At 39.1% G+C, this 24780-nt stretch overlaps 1 protein-coding gene across 2 annotated transcripts in view; it reads right to left on the bottom strand.

Annotated features, from left to right (window-relative positions):
• Positions 1–1598: 1598 nt before the first annotated feature.
• Positions 1599–24780, bottom strand: part of PIP4P2 (phosphatidylinositol-4,5-bisphosphate 4-phosphatase 2) — a 55913-nt gene continuing 32731 nt past the window's right edge. For both annotated transcript variants that reach the window (XM_084779906.1, XM_084779905.1), the window contains exons 4-7: positions 23710–23833; positions 12557–12609; positions 4451–4541; positions 1599–3124 (exon numbers count right to left, since the gene is read on the bottom strand). In XM_084779906.1, coding sequence (XP_084636032.1) covers positions 2981–3124; positions 4451–4541; positions 12557–12609; positions 23710–23833 — 412 coding nt within the window. In that variant the 3' untranslated portion in view covers positions 1599–2980. The remainder of the gene's footprint in view (positions 3125–4450; positions 4542–12556; positions 12610–23709; positions 23834–24780) is intronic.

Raw genomic sequence — 24780 nt, 5'->3', positions numbered from 1 at the left:
GGTTTCTCCGTGTAGCTCTAGCTGTCCTGAATTTGCTGTGTAGTCCAGGCTAGCCTTGAATTCACAGAGATCCACCTGCCTCTGCATCCCAAGTGTTCAGATTAAAGGCGTGCACCACCACTGGGAGGCCCTTTCATGTTTTTTTAGTGTTGGATTTTTTTTTTCACCATAATTGATTGAACTCAACCTATTTTTTCTTTTTAAAAACAACTATTTCATTTTTAAAATATTTCCAACAGAAATGTGATAAATATCATACATATCCATACGTGCTGTGATTCATAGTGCGTTTGCTATAAATTCTCAGAATTATGATGCCAGAGGATAAGGGGAACGGGAGACTGAGAAAGGGAAGGGATACCGAGTCTCATATTCTAAATTTTTGTGGGATACTACTGCTCTTTTTCATTATTAGTTAACAGGAAAAAAAATACCTTCTCTTTGGTTTAATTTATATTCCTTTTAAGGGCTCACCTCGCTCTGAGAAAACATCCAAGTCTGATTCCCAGCACCCATGTCTGGCAGCTCACAACTACCTGTAACTCCAGCTCCAGGGCAACAGACAAGTCTGACCTCTATAGGTATTTGCATGGACGTGTGCACCTATGCACACGTGCACACACACATGTACACAGTTTTTAAGAAAATCTTCTAAAAAGCAATAACATTTTAAAAGGATATTCATGTTTAGTGTCATATTTCTTTCTTTGGCTATTTTTTTTTTTAGGCAGATTCTCACCATGTAGCTTTGGCTGGCCTGGATTTGCTGTTGACCAGGCTGGCATCAAGCTCACAGAGTCCACCTGCCTCTGCTTCCCAAGTGATGCCATTAAAGGTGTGTGCCACCACACTTGGCTTATTTTTCCCCTTATAGAAGGGTCTCGTGCCTTGAGACCCTTCTCATATCTCAGAGACTTGAACTAATTTGAAAAATATCTTCACCAATTTGTCCTTTGCTGTTTGTAAATTTTTTTTCCATATGGTAGTTTTTCAAGTGTTTGTCTTTGTTTTAATTACTTACTACATCAATTTTTTATATGTTTTGCTTTTAACTAATATTTGGATCTTTTTTTCTTTAACCTAAGATTATAAAAGTTAAGATGAAAATATTCTAGTTCAAAATACCAAGTACTGACCCAGTACACACAAAACATAAAAATAATCAAATCACTTATTTCTCATGCGCATTCCTCCTGTCATATAGATTGAGAACTGGGCAGGGGTCAAACTGGGGATGAGCATGTGGACGAGCTGTCATATATCTCGCAGAGTTAGATTCTGGCAGGATATTGTCAAATAGCATATAACACAATGTGAGATTTCAAAGCAATAGGGAAAAGATGACCTGACACCATGGCTGTTGTCATCCAGTGCTGTTACAAAGCACCGTCATTAATCTAAGACATTGGTTATACTGAATATCAAGTGTGCTAACAATACCATTGCATAAAAAATTAAAACAGTTATGAAAACAGCATAAGAACAAAAGAACATTATATAAAAAGGGTCTGTATTCTTTAATATGAGCATTTCAGAGCAAGATCTCAAAGTAAATTTTGGAAATTAAATCTTATTAAGATGAAGTAGAACAAAGTAAATTTTGAATAATAATCTTTATTAGTGTATTTTCAAAGATACATATAATCCTGAGCTACTTCGTTTATACATTTATCATTTCTCTTTGAGGTTTACATGTATTTCACTCCAAACTTCGCGGCAAGCACATTTTTATATTAATCAGGAACATAAATAATTTAAACCATTGGTCTTGTCCCTTGGAATCACCTAGTAATTTACTCAGGTTGTCTCCTTGGCTAACTCTACAGTGTGAAAGCATTTAGACCGCTGACTGTCAATAGTTTCTTCCGAACTGCAAGAACAGGCAGTGCCAGAGCTGACTCCGCGAATCCCAAGCGAAGTTTTAGAAAGCGATGAAGCTCCTTATCTCTGATCCATCTTTCTTGAATAAGTTGAGTCATTATCTGGCCAGGTAAGAAATGGCACAAGAATCTCTAATTGTAGCATTTCAGCTAATGCAAAATGCCACAGGTTCTCGTCAGAGAGAAGTGGGTGAACAAATGCCTCAAGAAGGAAAGCTTACCACGACCTAAGCAGGAGGAGTGCAACCTGCTGTAAATACGTGTTTTGACGAGATGATGAAGTATTATAAAACATGTTGTCTGAAATACTCTCTCCAGTCTATAAAGGAATACATTCAGAAGATTAACATTAAATTCCATAAATCTAAACCAGATTTTTGGAAATGCTAAATAAAAAGACAAAAATGAAAGGCAAAAGGTCCTGTAATCTTTGAGAAAAGACATTTATCCAATATCTCTAACTGTGGACTAATACGTTCATCCTAAGGATTTCAATTTACTACCAAAATATTGTATCTTTCTACAAACAACAAAAAACAAGCATATAGTATCTAGAAATGTTTCTCTGACAAGAATGCCAAGTTTTTTAAAGTACACTCAAATTTTTTTCCTGAATAAGGTAACTATAATCTTAGGTTAAAATTACAGTAAGCGGTTCAAGCAAAAATGCATATTGCTTAGATTTTTTTTTTAAAGCAAGCAGATTTGTTTAAAATGTAAGTATAAATGTGAACCTATTGTAGAAACATTTATAAACACGTTTTGGGAATAGTCACAGATCAGCAATAATGGAATAACTGGCTTACACATAATAAAAGGCTGATATTAGATGTAACGTGTGATGACAAATGCAAAAATACCTTTGTGGTTTAAGACAACAAAGACACAGCTTTATTTTTCCAAGTCCAGAAACCTAGCAGCAAAATGAACTGGCAAATGATGTGCTGCCGTGAGCATCTGCTCAGGAAAGACTCACAAAGTCACAAGACTATTATACAAACCCGGATGGAACTCATTAGAGCAAATGACTTGAAGGTGTCCGGGAGAGCTTTGGAGAACTGCTGGACACTCTCACCTGCATCAAGGACTCATGAGTAGCTTTAAGCAAAACTGTGCTCTGGATAACTGACTCTTATTGCGCCCCAGTAACAAGCTCGGATAAGGCAAATCAAACCTATGAGATAAGCAATTGCCCAAGACACGTAGGTTGCGTGAAATCGCCTTGCAAAATCTGGTGTGCCAACCTAAAACAAAAAATAACATAATGGCAAGAGATTAGAAACATTAAGGAAACGTCTCCTTGGAAAACTTGTGTTGGCCGCCCCCCCATTTGTGATTATATGAAGCACGTCCCCAAACCCAAACTACTATGTCCCTGGACTACATGTAGCTCGGCTATAATTAACAACAATGCTGCTTGTGTTAACTACACATTTTATGAATCACACTGCCAGACGTGGTGGTGGTGAATGCCTATAAGTCTCAGAACTCAGTGCCAAAACAGTCTCAGAACTCTGTACCAAAAAAGAAAAGAAAAACAAAGAAGAAAGTTCACATGAAGTTACTCTTTTTTAAAAAATATATTTTATTAATTTATTCTTGCAAAGTCTCAAACCCATGTAGATATATTTACTCTTATGTGCACAGCAGAGCACTGCTAATAACATGGGACCAGGTACATTAACCAAGGAACACAGCACACGGAAAGCAAAGGTCAGCTCCCCTCTCTTCTCCGTGTGCAATTCCCATGTCAAGAGTTCAACTTCAGCCTCCTCTGAAGCCAGCCCACCCTCAGAGGGAACACAGCTGTTTTGAGTATAAGATCCTCTTCATGACCAGCAAAAGCTGGTTCTGCCCACTCCACAAAAGTAAATGGGCTTTTGGCAAACAAACAATGAGTTCCTCAGGACTTTCAGAGGGGGCACAAACAGCCTTTCCCTGGGTAGGCAGACCCCACTGGGAACAGTCCCCGCACAATGAAACCTTGACTTTGTATAATTAATATAAAATGCCATAGAATCTTTTAAAAGTGGGGCTGGGGAGATGGCAGGGTTAATAGTGCTGACTGTTCGCCCAGGGAACCTAGATTAGATTCCCATCGCCCACACCAGGGCTTGTGACCATCTGTAATCCCAGCTGCAGGGGATCTGACACTCTCTGCTGGCCTCCTTAGGCACCAGGCATACAAGTAGTGCACAGATACATAGACAGAATACAGACGAAACACCCGGACACATAAAATAAAAATAAAAATAGTTTTTTAAAGAACTAATTTTTTAAAAAAAGACATAGCCAAGGATTAGATATGTGATTGACCACAGTCCTTCCAAAGCTGTGGAGCCTGTCACACTGAGAGGCCACCGTCTTGAGGATCTCAGATGGCTGTCCCAGAACAAAGTTGATAAACTGTCAATATGCTGCTGATCAACACTAACAGTAGTGTTCAGTCGCTTGGCATGGTAGGGTGCGCCTGTAATCCCAATACTTGGGAGGTCGAGGCAAGCGGACTATGAACTCAAAGGCCAGCCTCTGCTACATGAGACATGCGTCAGGACAAAGCTGATACTCACAGTTAATCCAACGCCAATGAAAATACATATCATTCCAGCGGTGACATAGGCGCAGCAGCGTCTCCGGGGAAGTGCACTACCTACTGAAGAGCTGCAAAAAAGGAGAGCGTAGAACGCAATAAAAATCTACGCAAAGATGCTCTATTGCGTCTTCATGACTTATCTACAGCTGCAGTGATTTACTAGCTTGATGTGTTTCTTCAAAACGACAGACAGTGTTATAAAATGACATTTTTCAACGCATGACTAATGCATGACTGACAATATCCAGAAAGAACAAATGAATGAGAGAGAGAGAGAGAGAGAGAGAGAGAGAGAGAGAAACCCACTGTGGTTACTGATCCCAAAAGTCTTTTCCTGAAAGGAGAATAAATGCTAGCTAACAAGTAGCATTTGGCTTGCTTATGGTTTATGTTTAATGCAGAAAATTTGGAAAATAGAGAAATGAATGAAAAGGGAAAGTATGTACAATTCTCCTATCCTAACACCGTCTCCTGGTGTCCTGGTGCATTCTTCTCCTGCCAGTCTTTATACTGACCCATAAAGGGCATGAACATTTTCCTGTTAGCAAGAATCCCCACAATGGAGTTGGTACAGAATCAACCATTTCCCCAGTCATTTACACGAAAGTGATTCCATCATTATAAAAACTGGCAACTAAGACCATTTAAGAGCATTGTGCTTACTTTTTTTTCATCATTTTCTTCTTTTATTTTTTTTTTAGAAACAGAATTATGACATTGCAGGGGTTAATTTTTCTAAGGTTTTTTTTTAAACACATGCTGTTAAAAATTCTATAGGAAATCCATCAAAGTATACACTGCTACTATGCTTCTCAATGAAATCCAAAATCTGATAATATTTACCTACCTCCACCTCTAATTTTGGTAACTTTCAAAATGATGCAAGGATAGCAGACAGCAACTAGTCCAAGCCTACCTAGTAGGCACTATTTACTAATATGCATGTATTTATTAACATATACCATATGCAAGGCCCTGTTAGTGAGTGGCAGGATGAAGTGTCACCTTCACATGGCCAGTGTCAAGACAATGCATGACTGATTCAATGGGTGTCTACTAAATATGTGAAATAGAGAAACAGGCCACAGACATCATTTATAAACGTGCTACTTTAAAGAGGCTAGTTTTGCATAATAATTATTTTCAATAATCAAATCTCCCTAGAAGTTCATGAACTCTACTGTAAATATATGTGTCATCAATTTTCCTGAACTAAACATTAGTTAGCATAAACCTCTAGGTGCCCCAGAGACAGCAAGTGGCACTGTGCTGTGTAGGCGGCTGCCTGCAATTGCTAGGGCATGTAGAGCTCTATGCGTTTATGCTTGGTTAGCTTTACACTGCTTTTGGTTTTAGCTCTTAGATACCCTACGAGCAGGTTTCCTGCCTTACTGCTCACAGCTAAGTGTTGTTTCTCACTACTACTACTGCCTGTCTAGCAATCTCTGGTGGCCTCTAGCTTACCACGCATAAAAAATGGAGTACACTCATTAGAACTGCTTGATGAAGAAGTCAAAGATCCTAAGCGAATATGAGAGCTTTTCTACGAACCAGAAAATTAACTCGGGCACACTAAGCTTGCTTTGTGAATCCTGTTTAGAAAGTCGGTGGGTTTGCTGTTGTTGTTGTTGTTGTTGTTTTGGTGTTTGTTTGTTTGTTTTTTACTGTTCAAATTTAGTCAACAGAAGAGGAAGAAATCACTGCTATTCCACAGCCTTGGTGCTAACCCACCTTGGGGAGGAAGCCAGAACAAATGATGGCTGTTTGCAGCAGTGAAAACCTTAGTATTTAATACTATGTGGTGCTGTAGGAAATATCCAGGATTGTTTGTGATCTGTCAAACCTTTATAGATATGTATGTTGAACTATTTGCCTAGGATTTGACCTCATAGTTGCTTATTACTTGGTGGGGGAAATCTGTGTGGATATGAGACTATCTAGTTCATTTACTTCCATAATAAATTTTCATCTTATGAGTGGAACATTTTCTTTCTTAACATTCTGTTTTTATAATCACTACACTGAACACTATTTTGTCTCATTTATGTGTATAAGAATTTCTCAAACACACTCCTAGAAATGGAGTGCTGGGTTATGTCATAGACATATCTTTAGCATTAATAAATATCAAATGTATGTCTTCTGCAAAATTGTATGAGCCATGCTATTACTTCACCTAAATTCTTGTCAGCACTTCAACATTTAGTATTTTATTATTTATCATGGCCAAGAATGTTTTTATTATAGTTTTGAATATGTATAACCCTGATTTCTACAAGGTTAGGCATTGTTTCAACTGTTAGTTGATTTTATCTTTCTATTCAACACTTGTTCATGTCTTTAACTTGAGTTGTCTTTTGTGTGCTGATTCCCAGATATACTATTCCTGGCATGTGTGTGTATATATACATATATATGTAAACATACATACGGATATATATGGATTTATGTGATATGTATGCTACACTGTGATAAAAATACATCATTCTAATAAAATCTTTTGATGAGTTTTTAATCAAGAAAGTCAGTGTAATATAAAGCAATTCTTTTAAAGATCCTTTATTATTTTTAATTTTGTGTAGGTGTGTGTACCTAGATCTGTGTCTATACAGGCAAAAAGACTTGGATCCCCAGCAGCATGAACTAAAGCTGACTGTGAGCAACCCTATGTAGACGCCAAGAATTGAACTCAGGTCCTTGGTAAGATGAATACGTGTTTAAACCACTGAGCCATCTTTCTAGCCCAAGGCAATTCTATATACTCAAAATCACCAATCTTATTTAGGGGTTATGATTGCTGATACATAGGAAGTTTTCTTATCCACTACAAAAATAATTTTCTATCTTTTAAAGTCTTAAATTTTTCTATTTCTTATTTGTATCTTAATTCACAAGAACATAGCCATTATAACTGCCAATTTTCATTTTTATGTATTTTGAACATATAGTGTATTTATATACATATATGCATATATGCACATAAGAGTATTTCTGATGAAGTGACCAAAATGTTAGTTATTTTTATAGTAAATAGTTAAGTTAGGGCATGTGATAAAAGAGAAACCCAGACCATAAAAGACAAATCACAATTACAGTAACTTAAGGGAGTTTGTATAAAGTCAGATGCAGGCATCTAGCCGAGAGCTAACTCCAGCCCTGTGCTGTGGTTAACTGATGCTGGTGGACTCGATTCAGTTGGCAGCAAAATTCCTGCTGCGGTTCCCTTTCCAGATAGTAGGAGAGGGGAGAGAGCACCAAATCAAGCAGTTGTGTGTTTGAGGAGCATGGGAGGAAGCTGTGTTCATCACTTTGACTCAGATTCTGTTGTCTCCTACCTAAACACATAGCTATCACAGCTGTAAGGGGGGAATACAGTTAGGGTTAGGGAATTGGGAGCTCAGTCTAAGAGTAAGAACAGCACAAAAGACTTGCTGTTTAAACTGATATGGATGTTTTGATGGTAGTTCGTATTTATCTAGTGTGTATTTGCCTTTGGAGAGTCTTTCACAATTACATCTTTTTCTATCCTTTTGCTTTCAATCCATTCGCAAATATTACATTTTTAACCCTCTATTTTGGCTTCTATTTTGCTATTAGAATGCTTGCAGACACAAGCTATCTTTTTTATGCCTCTCTCCTATGGTAGGTTATATCTCATTACCCACTTGTCTGGGGGAAGAACATGCTAAGAACTTTAGTGGGAGGGAATAGAGTCCAGCCTCTCCATCTTCTGATGGCTATCTCTCTGTCCCTCAACACTAAAGGCTCACGAGAGGCCCCGCTGTCACTGCATCTTCCTTTGTGGGCCCTTGGGGATTCTTTTTAACTTTTATATCAGCTAATCTATGAATCAAGAGAACGCTTGTAATAGTTAATTATTTATTTTAAAGCATATAGTAGAACATGTAGAAAGGCTATTTAGTGTTCCCAAGAGTCTAGTTATGCTTCAAATTACAAACTTCCACATTCACAAACCATTTTATGAAATGCTAGGCTTATAAGGGGCACTTGCAAAGTGTGGGTGTAGCTATTGCTATTTTTAAAAATGCAATGCCAAGCAATGTTCTTTACACTTTCGGATGAGGTACAAAAAAGGAGGGGAGGAGTGATTGCTATGGTTTGAATACTGCTCCTTCACTTCTGAAAGCCATTCGTGTTGACGTATAATCTCCACTGTGAGGTTTTACGAGGATGGGAATTTAACTGGAAGGGTGTATCTATCGCTCTGCGGCTTTAGATAGGTGACTGGGATTAGATAGTCACCAGGGGGAGCCCACGAGTGAATCATGTTTTGTCTTGTTATTAAAGAACAGGCAGAAGGACCAGAGAGGCAAACACATGCACATTCCCAGTCAGTAGCCATGGGATATTGTTGCACCCCAAAATTCTGCCAGCACAAAGGCTGCCACATCTAGGCTCTTAGCCCTGGACCATAGGAACTAAAATACAGTGGTTTTTTTCTTTATAATGCATGACGCCTTCAATATTTCACTGCTGCAACATAAAATGAACAAGGAGGTTTCAAGACAGGGTGAGGGCGACGGAAGGATGAGCCATTTTAGCTCATAATAGTAACGCGGTTCAAGTATGAAAGAAAAAAAAAATAATTGTATAATCATTCTCCCACAGGAGGTTTATAAAAGCAAACAAAAGAAGCAAAAGAGATTTCAGGCAATTTGTGGATTTTAATGGGTGTTTCTGAGGCAGGCAGGGGAGAGAAAGTGAAGCAGACAGGCCGTCTCACAGCTCACACGTATGAATAAAGAAGACAACCAAGACAGTATAGAAGATGGGCATGGGTGTAAAACAGTGTGTTAACGTTAGCACACGGCAGTAGTTTCTAGGTACAGAAGAAAAAAACAGAGACTGCTCAAGAAAGTAGGTAGAGACATAAGCCCAGGACCCTTACAAAGCTTCCTAAGAAGTTAGTAAGCATTGGGAGTTTAGATAAACGGACTTATGGAGGACATTCTGCAAAAATGAGTGACTACATCTGCAGTGAACCATCCTGACTTGTCTTTACAAATCCCTCCTTAGCTACGCAACTTCGATTACAGCTCACCCTGTCCTGGACGTCTCGTCTCAGGATCATGTCTCCCCCCTTCCCCCCCCCCCCCCAGCCATCTTCAAAGCACAGCACACATCGCCATGATGGCACTTAACGCTTTTCCTGTAGTTTTCTATCCTGCTCTCTGCCTTTTGCCTACCAAGCTAAGGTGCATCTTTTCTCTCGGGTGCTCAGGCACACAGGGGTGCTTACTGAAGTAAAGGGGCTGACTTAGAAAATCTACAAGACGGCATCCAAGAGTAAGAGTCCATCCTATCTGAAAACAGTAGGAAGGGATTCACAAAGGTGACACAGCATTAACACTCAGTGAGAGTTTGATGAGAAGTCAATGTCTATTAGTCTTGGGTCCGTTGTAGCGTGTCAGTGGGGGACTACAGCTCAATGAAAGAAATATACACTCTGAGCTGCACCAGCCTCCACTTCTGCATGACTAAGGAACTGGGGTAGAACGCATTTCTTTCCTGTGGAGATGTGGGGAAACACTTGTGAGATTCAAGCACAGCATGCTAGTTTTGTCGTAATGATTCATAACTCCTATAACTAAAGAGCAATTCTAGCTCAGGTATGTGTAGAGAAATGCAATGCTGTCTTGGTGTCTTATTCTAAGAGAGCCATCATGTTGCTATACAGAAAAGCATGCCGCAAGCAATCTGGAAGGCAGCTGTGGGTGCTCATGTGATGGAGGCATCTGCACCAAGTAACAAAAGCCCCGAGCTTCCCCGTGGCTAGCATATGACTTCAAGTCTACAAACCATCTTCTTACAGTGATGTTCAAGCCGGTTTGGTCCACAAGAACTTCTATGCACACTGCTCCCTAAGTTGTTGATACAAACTCTTCTTTATATCAATACAACCTTATAATCAGAAACTTAACATGTTATCATCAGCAAAGAAATAGTGCCACTATTCTAAAGTAATTAACCAAAGAGTTCCTTAGGCATAACCCTTGCCCTTTCTCAACAGTGTTTACTTTGTAAAACGAGGCGAACAGTCTCCGCATTCTAAGATTGCTGCAAAGGTTCTGGCCAATGTGTACAGCTGTCTGGACGGCCGCTCCCACTGTGCTGTGCATTCAATCCTCTGCTGCTTATTTTCTGTAGTTTTTAGTCCTGGTAAATGTCCTTGGAAAGGATATTTCCCACTTAATTCTGTGCATTGTTTGTGATGCATCCGGAAAAATGTCCTAATACATGCTTATGTATGTATGTTGGGTGGTATTGTCTCCCCGGCATTTTCTGTATTTGTATGTGCTTGGGGTCGCCTGTTTTCCTTCTCCAGCCATGGACTTCTACCAGATTCAACAGAACTAAGATCTGAGGTGAAGAATTTTACAAGTGTAAAATACTTTTTTGGGTGGGGAGGGGAGTTAAAAAGAAATGATAAAGAAAATTATCCCAGAGTCCTATTGAGTTGAAATCATTCAGCAGCGATGAATGAAGGCATTTGATTATGTACTCTCGATTTTTCAGACACTTTTTTTTCTTTGAGAAACCATTCTTGAGATTTTTTTACTGGCAATATGAATGTGGTTAATTAGATCATACTAAAGGTTATATAAAGTATGAATCCATATTTTCTGTTTCAAGAAAGGAATTATCAAAACATTCCCATTTAATTGCTTTTACTTGCATTTTAGTTGACGCACATAAGTGGATAATCATTCTTAAATAAATTTTCACTATCAAAATAAATGTTGTGTGGAAAGGTTAGCAAATCAAGCCTGAGAACACTCACATTTAAAAGCCCCCCCCCTTTTTTTTTTAAATAAGGTTGGCTGCCTGGGAACTTCGATTTTTAAAAGTTCCCAGCATTCCATATGTAAAAAGAGTGGCTTATGGAGTATAAATTCTCTCTGTGAGTGATATAGTTACCCAAAATATGAACTTCCCTGTTAGACACTGAACATGGGTATGTGCTTGACAATGCTCTCCAGGGCGCCAGGTCTCCAGTGAGTGCCCTTAGCAGACATACATTGCAGGTGGAATGACAACTCCTTCACAAAAGATGCCACTTGGAAAGGCCTCTGAAGCTTTTGCTTGAAGTCTCCAAGGCTGGTGGCCGTTAGTCTTTTCCCTTTTCTGAGTAGATTACTCTCCTCAGCCAGAGTAAACCAATCTGTGAGAATGACTGATTCCTGGGAAAGTCTTTGGTCCTCAGAAGCCCCAACACATAAGCCATAAAGTATTTTTAATAAAAATGTCATTTTGTGGTCTCCCATGTTCATACTGTGTTTTGCTATTTTCCCTAGGCAAACCAATTAGAAACAGATAAGGGGCTGGAGAGATGGCTCTTCCAGAGGTCCTGAGTTCAACTCTCAACAACCACAAGGTGGCTCACAACCAACTATAATATAACATGATGCCCTCTTCTGGTGTGCAGGTGTACATGCAGAAAGAGCACTATATACATAACAAACAAATAAATAAATCTTTTAAAAAAAAAAAGAAAAAGAAAAGAAGGAACACAGATAAACAGACTAGATAGCTAAAACAGATAATTACATAAACTTTAGTACAGTAATAGCCTCACTAGGAAGGAAACTGAAAAACTAACCATCAAGTAATTGCAGACTCAAAACCAATATAGGTTTTTCTGCTCGATTACAATACTTCCTACACACTTCAGATTAGTTGCAAAAGATTATAATCTTGGTAACATTGGAAAACTCTCCAAGTAACTGACAATCCATTAATTTTCCTTTTTTTTATTTTAATTTGCTCCCGATTGTAGCCCCTTCCTCGTCACCTCCCACTCTCACCCTTCCTTTCTCATCCCCTGTCCCTAAGTTTACTGTCTTAAAAATGCATTTCCCTTTAAAGAACAATAATCAAGCCCAATTATTTTCATTTCAACTTGGAATATAGTAGCCTAAGGATGCCTTGGTGTACTGTCTTGAAAATGATAACTATGCATTCATGCACGCCCCATGTCTTAAGGGTCAAATCTGCTTAAGAATTCCAGACACTTTAATTTGTTCTCAAATACTTCTCAATGACAACTTGATAGAGAACTTACATTTTTTTGCAGTGTGGGCATTTTGCCAGGGTGTTGAACCGCAGTTCCATCCACTGTAAAATAAATAAAGAGAAGGATTTGAAAAAGAAAGACAACTGGAAAGAAGCCAATCTGAGAAATGTTTATTTTAGTCTAAATGTCACGAGGGATCATGACAGCAGCCATCAATCCCCTTCTCGTGGTTGCAGTTTTTACCTCCAGCAGTTCTCTCATCCCCTGGAAACATATTTGGGGTTCCAGTCTGAACTGGTTCCCATGACTCTCACAAGGATCTGATGCCATCTACATCTGCCTCACAAGGAAAAAAGAGCACGCTCTTTCCTCTACGCTCTTCCCTTCACTTACTGAGCACGTCATCTACCTCTAAACTTTATTTCCTCTAACCCCTGAGAACCAAGCTGTAAATATTGAATATTTTGATTTATAACTATTTTCAGTTTTCTATTTTACTTGTGTGCAAAGCCACAGCATACACAACAAACTAGCCAAATTCAATGCTAACAGAACTACAGCCAGGAAACTGCATCTTGCTCCTTCATTGCATGTAAAATGCAACCAAATCACAGTCATCCTATGGTACCATTTTCTCCCCCATCTACCAGTAAGTGCGGTAAGGAGTGTGCTGCCGTCTCATGGAACTGTCATGCAGATACTCACGCAGCTCACAGACCTTAGGGCAAAGTCTCTCAAGGAAAGCTCCTGTAGTCTTTCCCTCATGAAAGCTTCCTAAGGGCGTGTACATGTTGCTGAACAAATAAGGGGTCCTGAGTTCGCTGTGACACCCCAACAGGCTCTCTAATTGTTCATCTTCCTTTAAGTGAGCTAAGAGTATATTTCTTATCTATTTATTTATTTTATGTATGAGTGTTCTACCTGCATGTGCATCTGCTGCATGCCAGAAGAGGGCACTAGATTCCAGCGTGGGTGGTTGTATTTCTTTTGTTGTTGTTGTTGTTTTGTTTTGTTTTTTTGTTTTTGTTTTTCGAGACAGGGTCTCTCTGTGTTAGCCTGGGCTGTCCTGGACTTACTTTGTAGACCAGGTTGGCCTCGAACTCACAGCGATCCGCCCGCCTCTGCCTCCCGAGTGCTGGGATTAAAGGCGTGCGCCACCACGCCCGGCAGTGGTATTTCTTTAATCAGTTCACAGAGATATAAATATGTCTTTAGTTTTGTGTCAAAGCAAGTTTCCCACATAAACATTCATTTTTGTTTAGCTTCTAGGTGGCCAATTTCTGGTTGTTGGGAGTTTTCAGTAACGTATGCATAGTCTAATGTTTTCCAAATAAAAGATAATTTTAAAAAATCTTACAGGTATTTCTTTTTTCATTTCTCTCTCATCCCTAGATTTAAGAAATGACAAAGAGCTCTGGGTTTCCTGTGTTCTGCTTATTCCTTTTAATTCAAACTTCATGCCACTCGGGCTCTATCTGTCACAGCAGGGTGCTTAGTCTCAAGGGAAGTAAGCTAGGGACTAGTGCTCAATCTTTTCAGGGAGATTATTTTTCAACATCTGAGAATGTCAGCCACACCCACACTGTTTTTCAGGCAACAACCAAGCTTCCTTTCTCTGCTCACACTCTGCAACATGCTGGTTTACTTCAGTTACTCTTCTCAGCAAAAGACTCTTGAATGAACGGGCCACACAGGTTTACGCAGATTTACCCAGAAACCGGAGCAAAGCACAAAATAAATTTGCATTCTTTTGTATTTTTATAACAAAGTTAAATGAGTCGCTGAACTTGTAGTATCATTTTCTATGTTATTTGTAAAGTTTTCATAGAAAAAAACTTATAATTAAAACAAGAAATTAGCCTGAGGAGACAATTACAAAATCCTTAAGTCAAGGGTAACTCAAAACCCAGGCCTTAACGTGGATACATTGCAGAATGTAAATTTTAGGTGACTGGCCATTGGGATTATTTACGTCAACATGATTAATTTATAGTGTACATTTTAGCACAGGTTAATCGTGGCAAATTCATATATAACAATCATATGAGACTTGATTGTGAAAGAGGTAAATTATATGGCCAGCAACCTAACGCAAATGGTGGTGGTGTCGTTTTCAAGTATGGTCTCTTGCTGCTCCATATTCAAAAAAGAAAAAAATACATAGCTGGGCCTGATTGTGTGATAATGTATTTAAATGAATGTAAATGGTTTTTGCAAAGAATTTGACTTTCTATAATCTCCCTATCTAAAATGCTGGGCCTGTACTCTTAAAATGTTACTGCTAAACCTTCAAATCCTGACAGAAAAAAAAGTCTTTTGTTCTGGCAATCACTTCAGGTAGGTCCCTAGCTATGGTATGCCACCTGCAAGAGACCTCTGAATCCAAACCATGCCTATCTCCTTCATGAAGGCTCTGCCCTGATTCCTCCTTGCTCCTAGGTGCTGAAGGGAGCATCTTTCTGATGCTTAGTGGCATGTATGCTGCTCCATACTGAGACAGTAAGAAGAGAAGTCTAGTGTGCTTGTCAACTATCCCTGCTTTCATATAGATGCTGCCCTGCTCCAGCTTAGCCATCACTGGTACACTGGTATGCGCTAGAACACAACATAGAAGCAGAAGCTATGTGCACCTACAGGGCTCCTTTAGGCCACTTGTCTGCATTCTCCTCATCTCAGCTTGTTGGATGTTGTCTCCTCATTAATTACAAACAAGATCTATGGTACCTAGAGCAGGACCAAGCATTGCCTTATGCGTCCCCTTACTCATAGCACATCCTTGACACCTCAAATTCCCTGTCACTGAGTTGCCAAGCCAGAATTCATGACTACCTACAGACTGGCACCCATGCCCATATGGTCCTTACTATCACCCTCATCTGTATGGGCTCAGGGTGTCTTTGCATAGTGCCATGTCTCAGCATTGCCAGTGGTGAATGGTAAAAAGCAATGTGGTAGACACAGACTCAAAGTTTGATATGACCAATGTTGTCAGAAGAAAGGCCTACAGCAACATAGATATGCTGTGATCAAATGGCCAAATCCTCTACAACATCAGTCACTCTACTTTGCGAGAATTCTCAAAGTGCTACTTGCATGAGACTTTCAAGATCTTCATCCGTTTGATGGAGAGAGGTTCACTGTCTGGCAACTTCTTCAAAGGAACACGATTCCTCTCTGACCTCCTACAGGCACTGGCACTCACAGACAAGTAGGTGTTCCACTCCCTGCCTGATTGAAGCTTGGGGGAAATCATCAAATCCTGGGGGAACTGACTCTGGTCCCGGTCCAGAACCCCCTATCCACTACGCAGAAGCTGCAGGAGACATGCGGCAAAGAGAAGAGACTTTTCGCAGCCCCCACATTCACGCTTACACTTGATTCAGCCTAGACAATCCCTACCCCTGCCTCCGTGGTTGTCCCTCTTTGTGGTCTCACCCAGGATCTCTGTGCTTTTCAGGTGAATTCTGACCTGGGAGAATCCTCAGACCTTTCCCTGACCCTGTGTCTGCCCCAATTCTCCCCTAAGGTAAAAGAACAACAGATTCTAGAAAGATAAGTCATTCATTCTCTTTGGGGCCGGACAGAAATTCTGAATCCATTTAGTAGAATTTCTTCCCATGATACAAGTGGGGAGGATGGCAGGGGGGCTGGCCCTTTGGCTCCTATGCTGTGCATACAACAGCAAGGATAGAAGTAAAGGTTATTGCTCTTTTATGTCAAATCTAGTTAAATGACAAGGCTCTCATTTAAAGAAAAAAAATCTCACTTCTGTCAAAAAACTAAGTGACGTCTCTAAAGCTTAATCACTTTAGACATCTTGAAATATTGTATTTATTTCTAACCTATTCTACTAAACAGATAAATTCAGAGGCCCCAGGATACATTTTTCAACTAAAAGAGTGCATAAGTGAGGCTTCATTGGATAAAATCAGTCACTTAATGTTATCCCTCTGGAATATATTTGAGTGGCTATAATAGACAATGAGAAACACCTGGAAATATGTTTACATTGAAGCCATCATTTCCTCTTGCTATGGCACTAATTCTGTATTCAAGTGAAGAAATGCTGGCCCTGTTTAAAGGTAACAGCTTGGCCCACTTCAGAGAAAAGTTTGAACCATTGCCTATGACTCAGCACATTTGGTGAGTTGTTCCTCTGACCCATTACCTGTGACTCAGCATATTTGGTGAGTTGTACCTCTAACCCATTACCTATGACACAACACACTGGGTGAGTTGTACCTCTGACCCATTACCTGTGACTCAGCATATTTGGTGAGTTGTACTTCTGACCCATTACCTGTGACTCAGCATATTTGGTGAGTTGTGCCTCTGACCCATTACCTGTGACTCAGCACATTTAGTGAGCTGTGCCTCTGACCCATTACCTGTGACTCATCACATTTGGTACATTGTGCCTCTGACCATTCATTACCTGTGACTCAGCACTTTTGGTGAGTTGGGTAGAGAACACTAGCCTCAGTCAGAATGAATATATCTTTTATCAGGAAGTGCATACCTGTTCCCAAGAGATGGGGTATTAACCTCTACTGCACATTAAGAAATGTCTTTATATTCCCAGTGGACTAGTTTAAGCCTGCACATTCACTTTATTCTTCTAGGAAATTGTTTTCTCAACATGCACCTCAAAATAGTCACTGTTATCTGACCACAGGATTATCTCAAAATAGTTTGGATGATAAACAATATTTGGACATGCAACATAAAACTCCCTTTCAGATGTGAACAGTGACGCATATGAAAAGTAGTTACAAAAACATCTAATTTTTCAGCCTGTCATGTCCCAATATTTATGAAACTGTTTATAGAATAATGCTTGATTGTCCCATTAAATAAATATGGCATTAAATATACTTTGCAAACACAACTCTCGTTCTTCTAAACTGCGTCAATGAGGCCAGGCAGGTCTTGAAACAGCATCAAATAGTAAATTCCTAACCAACTTAACTTAGGAATTAAAAGCCTGACTATTAAAGAATGATACAGTAAACAGGAGGCTGCTCATCATACCAATCTTTAATTCTCAAAAGGAATGTACTCTCTAGTCACAGTAGTCCAGAAACAGCATTTTTTTCCATTGTTGTTGTTATCCTTTTGTTTAAAATGTCATAAGTATCCTCTAAGAGATCACAGGATTTTTTTTCTTTTCTTTGTCTCTAGAAAACCAAACTACAGCTCAGCCTAGCTTTTCACCCTGCAGAATTAAATATCTGCAAACTTTTACTTATACAGATGACTTCACGTTCATTTGTCACTCACTTTTATTCTCTTGATTTTTCTCCACCCAGGACAAAGAATGAGTAGAAAAGACTCAAGGTTTTTCACGTTTAATACAGTAATGATAAGGTCATTGGTTGGAAGAAGAGCTTGTAGCCAGGGTTCACTTATGAACACTGAGAGACTCTTCACTCCCCGAGCCCCTGATGTGCTGCGGGTTGAACTCACACCCTAACTGTGGGTAAGCCCCCTCTCCTGCACAGGCCCCAGCAAAGGAGAGTAACAAGCCATCACTGCGCTCCCAGCACCACTGGGCTTCTCTCATTAACCTGAAACTATCAAAATCAATTCCCATCCTTTAAGTACTGACAGTATTCTCACTTATTACCAAAACTATAACTTTCCAGAAAGTTTGAAACCATCTTTACGTTCTATATTTAAACCAAACATCTCTTCTGGATAAAAATTTAAAAGTTATTAATTACTGTTACTGTGTGAGCAAGATAGGCTAACATGGTCATCTGACTCAGTTGCCTGGCCTAAATATTAAGTAGACGATTTGGCTATAAACGTGAGTCTGCGGCTTACATATAGCAAAACACTTAAATGCATAAATTATATTTTAAGATTGTAAAACTACCCCTCCTACACATCTATTTAAAGTCTCAATTTGGATCATTTCTTATTCACTGCCAGATGATGTCCCTAGTACTAAAGGGAGGACAGGAAAAAGGGGAAAAATAAAGATTTGGGGGTTAGGGTGGATGACAGGAAAAACGGTGAGGTAGGGGAGATAAGAGGAAGAACCACAAAAACACACTTTGTTTGAAATGCTATAACGGTATCTAAGATTACATTGCAATTTAAATGTATATATGTATGTATGTACGTGTGTGTGCATGTATGTCTAACATTTTCTTAGACTTTCCTCACTCTTTTCCACATTCTTAACACTATCGTTATTTTTTTCTCTCTCAACTTCTGAATACCTTTTCTAACCATTATCATCATAAAAGCTGAATAATAAAAGCTGAACATATTGCATCTATAAGCCTAAGTGTAAAGCACTTCTTTTTTTAATTAGTATTCTTACATATATATAATTTTGCATGAGTGTGTGTGTGTGTGTATGCACACTCTTGTTGTAGAGGTCAGAGGACAATGTGGAATCAGCTCTTTCTTTCTACCATGTAGCTTCCTAGGACTGAACGAGGCTTATCAGGGTTGGCAGCAAGTGCTTTCCCCTGCTCAGCCACCTTGCCAGCCTTGCAGAAAGCACTTGTACAGTTTTCCATTACTCCTAGGACAGTGCCATGTCCATTAGGCTAGGTGCATCCCTGCACTACAACAATGCATCCCATGCTCCTTTCACTTCACATGGTTCGTAATTGTCTTTTCCCTTCCTCCTAGGTTAGAAGCTGACAAAAACAGAGATTGTCTCCTATTTGCCACAATTTCCTTAGGACCTGTCCAGTGCTTTGTGCACAATCTATTTTTTAATAAGATTTATTTATTATTTATACAGTATACTGCCCACGCGTGTGCCTGTACACCAAAAGAGGACACCAGATCTCATTGTAAATGGTTGTAAGCCAACATGTGGTTGCTGGGAATTGAATTCAGGATCTTTAGAAGAACAGACAGTGTTCTTAACTTCTGAGCCATCGCTCCAGCCCTCTATTTTTTTAAAAAAATAAATTACATTAGCTCTTTTGTAGGGTAGCTACAAAGATAACCCATGGAAAGATTGAGAATATAAAATAAAAGGAATACAAGGTCATCATGGAAGGAGATTCCTGAGTAAGTTGAAGTCTAGTCTGAAGAGTTTTAAATGATATTATATCCAAAGATGGCTTCTTTATGTGAGACAAAAAGCAACAAATGTATTTAATATACTTTTAACCGGAGGCTGGAGAGATGGCTCAGCGATTAAGCACACTGTCTGCTCTTCCAGAGGTCCTGAGTTCAATTCATATCAATCACATGGTAGCTTACAACCATCTATAATGTGATCTGATGCCCTCTTCTGGCATGCAGGTGTATATGCAGATAGAGCATTCATCTACACAAAATAAATAAATCTTTTTTTTAACTATATATTTAGCTGAGTCAGTTTACTGTATGTCTGCTGACATCTGTAAAGTACACTGATCTATACTAAGTCAATACGAAGTGATCATAAACAGAAATCTGTGGCTAATCCCAAGTATATTCTCTAATTTATGTAAGTGCTGTTTTAATCAATAAAATATAAGGAAAGAAATTTATGTTTTGTCTTAGATCAGAAAAATCTGAGACATTATTATGCAATGCACACAATTGAACGAGTGAACAAATTTTCATTTTCCTCTCCAACTATGACTAAAGTGATAGAAAGTGAATTTAAAGATGTAAAATACAATAAGGAAAAGAAAACAGAGGGCAAGTGTGTTGGCAAAATGTTATTGTGCCCTGTGGGAAGATTATTCTTGCACTATTTAAATGTTGATATCTCTGCTCTCGTATCTGGTTGCAATCCAGACATGGCATTGCAATGCTTATTCTAAGAATCTCCTGTCTCAAGTTTGTGTCAACACTGCTCCCCATTTATTCCCTGATTTGTCAATGAATTGATCAGCCAATAACTAAGCAGTAGAGAGATAAGGCTGGACTTCCAAGGGAAAGAGTGAAGGGGTGTCAACCAAAAGGAGTGGTCCAGAAGAGGATGCAAAAACAGTGGGAGCAGAGAAAACCATAAAATGTAAGTATCCCAGGGAGTTTTGCTGGGAGGCAGCTTGATTAGCTTAGAGGATAAATTTAGACTGGTACTGCTGAGTTATTGTGCACAGAAAAGTGATAAGTAAAACTAAAGTCTCTGTCCTGATTATTTGGGGCTGGCTGAGTTAGATAAAAACTGCCCACCTTAAATTTCTTGCTTTATAAATGACTTTCAAAGTGTGTACAGTGGAAATTGAAGTCTTAACAAATAACTTGGTGAACTGGATGCTAAAACATAACTACCTGCAGAAAGGCATCCCAGGGTATTTGAACTACTATATACTTTGTATACTATATACTTTATAAACTATACACTTTACTATATACTTTCAAATGTTGGATGTTAAAGATTGTGATAAAAGCAAGGAGGGAGCATCACACTTCCATGACTACTGAGCATTAGCTACAGAAGCCAAAATGAAGAAGTAACTTCAATTCACTGACAGATCAAGAAACAGTGGTACGTACATAAAATAAAATAATTCAGTCTTTAAAAGAAAGGCAACTGTATCACAATATGACAGCATTAGTCAATGTGACTAATCCAGAGACAGAAAGATTAAAATGGTGTGATCACATCTTTATACAGAACCAAAAACAGTGAAACCCACATTCCAATGACTCAAAAAGGGGACAAAAGAACTGGGAACTGTCTACTGTGGAACAATAGCTGATGAGATTGTCTCCTTGAAATTATAAAATTGCTTTTATGATACTTGCACTAAAAGTGATGTAAATATTAACTAGTTTGTGATTATTTTAATGTACTCATATGATTTCTGGCTACAGCTACACTGCAAAGCTGAAAACCAAATGCCAAGTGTTCCTTATAAACTCTTTCCAGACTACAGAGACAGAAGTACACCTCACTCAACACATGCAAGAGAGAAGTGATCTGTTCTGAAAGGGAATAGAGCTATAAAGAGTGTTACACAAGCCTGTGACCTCAGGACAGCAGAGGGAATATTCTAAAAACAAAGGAATTAAAGTCCACACCAGAGAAGAAGGTAACCACATCACCCCATCATTGCCAGGAATGCGGTATCCCAGTTCCAACTCTCTCAGGAGATCAGAGAATCTTTCCCCAGAGAAACGTTCTCCTCAACAGATTTGCAGGTATTTGTGAATGACAAGTTTTCAAAGAAAAGGAGGAAATGGAAAAGAAATCACCTAGCCTTCGTCTACATGTAGAGTCCAATAAAGGAACTTAAATAAACATTTCAGTAAAATTTCTGTTATGAAGGAAACACAAATAGAAAAATGAGGACAAAGCAGAGAAAAAGCATTGAGAAAAATATCACCTCCTGAAAAGCAGAGTATTCTTCTGAACAATACCATGAGGACAAGATTATGATCAAAAGGTCAGAGAATTTGAAAGGCTCTTGGGTGTTTCAGCTTAAGTTAGGTCATCTGAAGTCAATCCAAAGACTCACAGAATACTCTCCAGGACATGTCCTCAGGAAATTTCCAACCAATGAGGAAAATGAAAGAGAAGATAGAAAAGTAAGGAGAAATAGAGAAGAAAAGGTCAGATAGCAAGAACCTGGAACTAAAAACAGTAATATCCTCCCTATCAATATGAAAAGTCTGTACTTTTCTGAAAGGAACAACTGGAAACCTGAAATTCAATATGTAAAGAAATTATTATGCAAACTTGATGTTAGATTAGAAGCCACCTACAAAATAAATTTTACATCCTGACTCTTCTGAGAAAGACTAAGTCGACAGCTAAGAAGCTTGCAGGAGATGCAAATCTGCAGAGTGTAAAAGACCCTTCAGCATGGAGGTGAAGGAGGGCTCAAGATGACAGCTATGGAGCAGAGAGCTAAAATGGAAGACTTTAGACACACCTGACTATATACAGAAATTTTATATACCTAAAACACCACGTAAGGAACTAATAATGTGTACATAGGAAACTAAAGAAACCCAAAGCAGATGGGCAAATATTTACAAATATTACAGTTCCAATAAAATGCTGAAAGTCGCGCAGGAAAATGTACCATATCCCATGGCTTAGCCATGAACATGACTGTTCCAGTCATATAAAGCAATGCGAACACAAAGAAACATGGTGAGTCGACTGGGAATGAGGAAAGGCGATGTGAGTGCAGATGCTCAAATCAATTCTTACAAAGTAGTAAGATCCAGAACTGACCTGTCAAAAAGAAGTAGGAAAAGAAAGGGCTTGAACATAGAAAACCACTGTCAGGTAAGCGGCTGGAAGAGCTGAAAGTATTTGAGGGACACTAGCTGGTAATCGGGTAGCTGAGGACGCCCCAAGCCTGATCTGACATTTAGCTTGTATGCATACAAATTGCTTCAATACAATAAACACTTAAAGGGAAAAGGCCAGGCACACTTCTTAAGCTCTTCGATTCCATGGTAGCATTCATGAACTTCCTTGCCAAGACTCTAGACAGTATCTGAAATGAAGGACGTAAAATAACACTCTTTTTTCCTATGTGTTGACTAGAAAAACAGACAACAAACCTCATTGGGGGGGGGGGTTGGGTTTTTTGTTGTTTGTCGTGCCTTGTTTTGCTTTGTTTCAAGACAGGGTTTCTCTGTGTAGACCAGGCTGTCCTTGAACTTAGAGAGCCACCTGTTTCTGCCTCCTGCGTACTAGGATTAAAGGTGTGTGTCACTATGATGGGCCAAGGAGATCCTCTCTTAACCTTCCTGATAGGGTGAGTCACTATGAAATTAATTCTTTAAAAATCAACGGTGAGTTGAAGTTAGTAGTAGTAAAACAACTTCTACAGATCTGCTCACATCGAACTACTGGATTTTGTCCAATGGTCTATCTCATCATGGGTACCAGAATTAATTTCCTTTACTCCAAGTAAAAGTTTTGAAGTCAGAAAATTTTTATAAATCATAGTAAGAATTGTTCTTGAATCTAGAAGCCATAAAACCAGGTTAAACACCTGCACTTTGCTACTACGTACAGTGTGAAGATTGCTCAGATGTATTCGCTCACAAAGGTGCCCATACAGCTACAATTGGGTGCGTGTTTTGTTGAAATCACAAAAGATGTTATACATCCCTGCCATACTCTGGACTTCATAACTATGGCTCTGTTTTAGCTTTTTGATCAATGTGCACTTGAATAAAACTATGTAATTATAAATAGTCCTCCAATCTATGAGATCATGGGCTAGATGTACAGATTAGTGTCCTATGACCAGAGTGCAGCTACTTACCAGGAACGTGTTTCCACAGTGGCCACACACTACCCTTGTCCCTTCTGGCTGAATGGGCAATGCAGGTTGAGCCGGTTGCTCTTCAGAGATGAGCATTACAGGGCCAAGGTTAATTATGCGCCGACTGTGGAAAGAAAAGGTAAACAGATTCATTAACTCACAAGCAAGCTGAGGGCAAACTCAGAACATACGGCCAGAAACAGACTACAGTAAGGTGAATTAACTGAGTCAAGTATCAAACCCTGGGCCCCAAATCACAGAAAGCACCAATAATCTTTCAAAAGAATAGCAAAATACATATTTTTTTCAAACATAAGCCATGTTATGACATGCATTCTAATAATCAGTGTCCTTAGGAACCATCTAACTGCCATTTCTAATATAACTTCAAATCAGGAAAGTTTTTTGTTTTTTGTGTTTTTTTGGTTGGTTGGTTGGTTGATTGGTTGATTGGGGTTTTTTGATGTTTTGTTTTGTTTTGTTTTGTTTTTGAGACAGGGTTTCTCTGTGTAGCCTTGGCTGTCCTGCACTCACTGTGTCGAGCAGGCTGGCCTTGAACTCACAGAGATCCGCCAGCCTTTGCTTCCCAAGTGCTGAGATTACAGGCGTGCGCCACCACGCTCAGCTATTTTTTCTTAAACTACAATTTGAATTTGGCAGAAGACTGAATGCATACAATATTTTGCACATGATAATGAAAATAACAAGTGCTGAGCTGAAACCAAACTTCTCCTAAAAGCCTAGCATCTCTTGATAATTATTCACTTGGAAATGGGAAGAAAGTAAAGTGGGGCCCACGTTTCCTTTCTATTCTCCAGTCAGATGATGGTCAAAAGGCCAGAGAAGTTGCAGGAGAAAGAAAACAGTGAGTGTGTGTTTATATACTCGCATGTGAAGACATGCGTAATAAAATCTGGCATAGACAGGCAAATAACCTCAGACATTATTACATATATTATACAGATATTCATGTGGCATGCAAGGGGATACACACTCCTGGGTTAAGATTATTCATATCAAAGGTAAACTAACTGGTTATTTTTAATAAGTTCAGTAAGCCACTGATTTATT

Source organism: Acomys minous, assembly GCF_964271855.1.
Source record: "Acomys minous genome assembly, chromosome: 1".
Lineage (NCBI taxonomy): Eukaryota > Metazoa > Chordata > Mammalia > Rodentia > Muridae > Acomys > Acomys minous.
Note: the sequence above shows the minus strand (reverse complement) of the source record. Positions and strands in the feature narration are given on the sequence as shown.